Source organism: Diabrotica virgifera, chromosome 6, assembly GCF_917563875.1.
Source record: "Diabrotica virgifera virgifera chromosome 6, PGI_DIABVI_V3a".
Taxonomy (NCBI): Eukaryota; Metazoa; Arthropoda; class Insecta; order Coleoptera; family Chrysomelidae; genus Diabrotica; species Diabrotica virgifera.
The window spans coordinates 12585504-12591100 of record NC_065448.1 but is presented as its reverse complement, the minus strand read 5'-3'; the positions used below and the strand labels follow the sequence as shown (position 1 = coordinate 12591100).

At 35.4% G+C, this 5597-nt stretch overlaps 1 protein-coding gene across 1 annotated transcript; it reads right to left on the bottom strand.

The window, feature by feature from the left end:
• Positions 1-715: 715 nt before the first annotated feature.
• LOC114332201 (uncharacterized) lies at positions 716-4010 on the bottom strand. Its single transcript, XM_028281952.2, has 2 exons — positions 3576-4010; positions 716-1034 (listed from the first exon to the last, which is right to left on the bottom strand). Exons 1-2 carry the CDS (start codon positions 3949-3951, stop codon positions 745-747), a joined length of 666 nt encoding a protein of 221 aa, XP_028137753.1. The 5' UTR covers positions 3952-4010; the 3' UTR covers positions 716-744.
• Between the last annotated feature and the right edge of the window lie 1587 nt (positions 4011-5597).

Below are 5597 nucleotides of genomic sequence, written 5' to 3'. Positions count from 1 at the left end.
TCGTGGCGTTACAACCCTTCGTGGGCGTGGGTACAACCTCCATCCAATTCTCCACGCCCATCGCGCTTAGGTCTCCTGCTATATTATCTCGCCACCGGAGTCGAGGGTGTCCGCGTGGTCTCCTTCCAGTTGGGACTTCCTCCCACACCAGTCTTACTGTTCTTTGGTCAGAATGTCTTCTGAGGTGTCCCGCCCATTGGAGTCTTCTGGACTTTATTTCTTTTATGATGTTGGCGTCTGGGTAAATTTCTTCGAGCTCTTGGTCAGTTTTTATCCTATATTGTCCTGATGCTTTATCCAGCACAGGACCAAAGATCTTCCTTAGGATTCTTCTTTCCCAAAAAAGTAGTCTCTCTTCTTTGCCTTTGTTATCGTCCAGGTTTCGCTTCCATACATCACAACGGGTCGTATGACCGTTTTATAGACTTGTATATTCGTACGTCTTGTTAATTGTTTTGATTTTATAAGGTTTTGGAGGGCAAAAAGACATCTGTTGCCGGCTTGTATCCTGTTGTTTATTTCTTGTGATCCTTTATTGTCTTCAGTTATTGTTGTTCCAAGATACTTTAATTCTCTAACGCGCTCAAAGTTAAAGTCATCGATGGTGATGTTCTGACCAATTCTGTCTCTGCTTTGGTTATTGCGGCTCATATACTAATGGTACTACGTATTTTAAAAATTAACTTGGTACATATTTGGAAGGTTAAAAAAACACTAAATGTAAATGCTTTATTAAAAAATAATTTATCCTAAAACACGATGCGTATGCAATTTTCTTTTATAATATATAATCCATGACACAACCAATACTATTGACAAAATTGTCCAAATATTCGGAGTAAAAAACCAAATAATCCACGATTCACTTTCGGTGTTTCCATAGATTCCTGGCATGAAAATTTTTCCCAGTTTTGTCATAGAGGACAAACATTTGTTTTCGATAGTCGCAAATATATTCACACAACGTTTAAAGCTCTTCTCCATCATATATCCTAAGTCACACATGTTTTCCAGGTAGTAAGGCGTTTGGTATCCTACAAAAATATTATTATAAAGTTTACATTAATATACGTGAGGGTCAGGAATAGAAGAATAGATAATATCAAAAAAGAACACTGGGAGAAATTTATCAAAGATATATGAAATACGACCTCTATGGATGCCAGAAAAAGGCGTGGAAGATAATAAGGAGACAAAAAACAGAAATTAATGAATTTGTACTGATAGATAACATTACGGGGGAGAAGAAGAAGAGAAGAAAGGAAAAGAACAGAACAGAGAAAGAAACACTAACGAAACTCACGATAGAGTACTAATATCAGAAGAAGAGCTACAAGAACGAAAAAAAAATAAAAAAATGAATAACCACCAGGTCTGGCTAAGATAAACAATGAACTGCAAAATATGGAGGAACAACACTACTCAAATGTTCTAAAATTATTTGTCGATATAATAAATATAGGAGTAGTACCCGAAATCAGAAATGGGAACGTTGAGGTCAATAACTGGGAAAACACTGAGAGACAGAATACCGAACGACAGAATAAGAGATCTCTGTAACATACAAGACATAGTACGGTGGGAAAGACAGAGACGACGAGAGTGAATCAGCATGTGACGAGAATGGACAGCGAGAGAATAGCCCGTATAGCCAGGGATTCGAATCCAACAGGCAAGAGACCAATAGAAAAGCCCTTTAAAAGGTGTCGAGATAGCTGGCAGTCGACATCACAGCTACGAATACAAGCTCAAAATCAGTTAATAACAGGCCAAGAGGCCTAATAGAAGAAGAAGAAGAAGAAGAATAAGAAGAAGAAGAAGAAGAAGGAGGAGTAGTACCAGTGGAATGGAAAAAAAGGCTCCTGCTACCGATACTTAAAAAGAGAGACTCGAAAAATCCTGAAAATTGTAGAGGCATTTATCTGACGAATAGTACATTAAAATTGTTGACGGCAGTCATAAAAGATAAAATCGAGGAAAAAGCGAGCATGGCATATTATCAACAACAAGGCTTCCGGAAGAACCGCAGCACAACAGACGCAATTTTTATTATCAGACAAATAATAGAAGTATATTGAATATGGAAAACCAGCATACATGTACTTTGTAGATGTAAAAAGTGCTTTTGACAGGGTGAGGCGAAATGACATCTTAAATTTATGACAAGCTGAACAAATAGGCCATCAGATAGTAAGGATAATTAATGAAATTAACAAGAACAACAAAACCAGAGCTATAATGTCAACAGAAGAAACATAATACATAGAACTAAAAGGAGGAATCCGCCAAGGAGACTCGCTCAGCCCATTGTTATTCAATATAGTGATGAATCAAATATTTCACGAAGTAAGCAAACGACATGGATACCACATGGGAGCATATAAAATCACGATATTATGCTATGCCGATGATGCAGCACTAATTGCTGATAACGACGATGACTCTACACAGGCAGCTAGCTACGCAACTTTAATTACACAGCAAACAAACTTAATACGAGAATATCACTAGAAAACACTAAATGTATAGTGATCAGTAAAGAGCAGCGTAGATGCAAATTAGAAATAGACGGCAAAATTGTATAACCAGTAATGAAATTCAATTAACTAGGAGTAGAGATCACTAGTGAGAGGAATGTAAGAACAGAGACCACAAGAAAAGCAGGAAAAGCAGCAAGAGTAAGTGGTTGCCTCCGAGAAACCATATGAAGAAACTAGTATCTGACCACGAAAAGCAAAATAAAAGCATGCAAGACAACCGTAAGACCAATCCTAACATATACAGCGGAGACAAGAACCGATACAAGAAAGACAAAACAACAAATCAACAATATCGAAATAAAAGTATTTAGATTAATAGCGGTCATATCAATTAGAGACAGACAAAGCAACAGAAGCATAAGCGAACAATGTAAAATTCAAAATATTAACAGGTGGATAAAAACAAGAAAAAAATGGAACGAACTTGTAAACCGAATGGGTCCAGATAGATTAGCGAACATCTGTAAAAACACCAAGCCGTATAGCAGAAGACCCTTTGGAAGGCAGCCGAAAAGGTGGAAAGACAATGTACAGTCAACAACAACTGAAACAGAATAAGAGGCAGACAAACAGGAGTAATCCTAGTAGCACGAAGAAGAAAAAGAAGAGAGAGAGAGAGAGAGAGAGAGAGAGAGAAAGAGAGAAAGAGATAGAAGGAGAGGGAAAGAAAGAGAAAGAGATAAGGAGAAAGTGAAGGAGAAGGATTACAACCGTTAATCCAATATAAAATTAAGGATCACGCTCAGAGGGGTGGGTTTTTTTCGGTCAATAGGTGGAGGTGGAAGTAAGACGAAGGAGGTGGCCTCTTCATCTATTTATTAAAAACGTTTCGTTCTCTAATCAAGGAACATCATCAGTTCATCTAAAAGAATATTATAAGAAGCAAACATCCATAGAAAAGTTAATATAACTGTGTTACCGCAAAAAGACAGCTACATGTTTATATTTGTTATGTACCAGATGAAATAAAAGGATTAAATATACAAACCGAAATATGTATTAAAAATTTGTAATAGATGAAATAAATAGACTTACTTGAAATTAGCATATCATCTACAATATTGGTTTGATTTGCCACTACACCTTCTAAAGACGTCATATAGAAAGAAGAAGTACATTCAGCTGTTCTGTTAAATAAATACGTAAAATAACACTCGGTTTTGTTGTTCCATATTTCTGTGAGCAGTAAAAATAAGTCATCATCGACTCTAAGAACTATTCTTGCTTCAGTATGTAAATATGTAACTAAACTGTTTATGTAATGAATGCAATTTTTCTGTTTTTCTAAATTCGCAAACGATTCAATGTAATATAAATCAAACCTTCTTGCTGCAAATGACAACAGAGTACAATGAGACACTGTCATCGTATTCATTAAGAAGAATACTATGATTTTCGATAAATTTAACATTGTCGGGAAGAATTGCTCAAGCAATTGCTAAAAGTGTTTAGTGCTAGTGGATACTAACATAGTCAATATTTTGCTATCAGTTAGTTATTGCAGCCAAATTATTTTATCTGATTACCAGTACCGAATTAGCTAGAGGATAAGTGAGACGTGTAAAGTGTCAACATAAATAATTAAATAAAATGTGTCAGTGTTGACAGCGTATTAGACAGTTTGGCTTTCGTAATGGATTCAGAACAGATGTGGAAGCACGCAAAACAGAATTCTATTTTGCTGACGTGACAAAACGAATTTCACATTTCAAGAATCGACGATTGCTAGGCAACGTGACGTCACTAAAATAGAATTCTATTTTGCTGACGTCACAAAACGAATTTCACAATGCGAGAATCGGTGACGTCACTAAACTAGAATTCTATTTTGCTGACGTCACAAAACGAATTTCACAATGCGAGAATCGACGGTTGCTAGGCAACGTGACGTCACTAAAATAGAATTCTATTTTGCTGACGTCACAAAAAGAATTTCACAATGCAAGAATCGACGGTTGCTAGGCAACGTGACGTCACTGAAATAGAATTCTATTTTGCGTGCTTCCACTACAGCAGTACTGTATTGTTTTCACAACTCTTGCCCAAAAATATTTGACCAAAAAAAGGACCTTTTCGTCGCATTTATAGACTATGAGAATGCTTTCGACAAAGTTTAACATAACATTCTCATGGAATGTGTGAAGCGAAAAGGACTGACAAAAATGATATTAACATACTCTAAGAAATCTCTTTTGGAACCAACAGGCTGTAGGCTGTAGTAACAGATGGAAATAGCACGGATGTGTTACAAATAAGTAGGGACGCGAGACAGGGCTGTGTACTTTTACCATTACTATTTAATATAGACTCCGAAGATTTATTTAAATAAGCACTTAAAAAATGTACAGAAGGGATCGACATAAATGGTTAAAATATAAATACCTATCATTCGTTATGTCGACGATACAGTTATCATTGCTGAAAGTGAGAAAGACATTTAGACGCTACTAAACACAATTTGTAATATTGGAAGAATCCAAAGATTTTCTTACAAATTATGGCTTGTTCTGTAATTTTAAAATCAGAAGGTTTGTTAGAGTTAAGAAGCATTTTGATGAATTATTACAAGATAAACGCATCTCAAAACGCATCTCGATAAAGTCATTCTTCAAGACTCGATAGATGTATAAGTATGTACAAAGTGAACGACGATCTAGAAGTGGATATCTTCCCAAATCGTCATGACCACTAATTCAGAGAGATCTTTTTCTAAACTTAAATTAATAAAATCATATATTCGTAGTACAATGTCAGAACACGGTTATCTTCTTCTTTATCACTTATAAATAAGTATTGAAAATGAAGTTACCCATAATATAGATTTAAAAAAAATTGTAGATATACATATTCGCTGAAAATAGAGCACGAATAAAGTTGTTTATCTCATAGCATAATACTATTTAATAATGCAATTATTTATTAATTTACTTTTTATTTTATTCTATACCAATAAAGATGAAAAATGTAAATTGTTAAATACACTACTACATGGAACATAAGTTTGTTGTTGCGCAAGTCGCATTTAGTAATTTTTTAAAGGGAGCCCCATTTCCAATT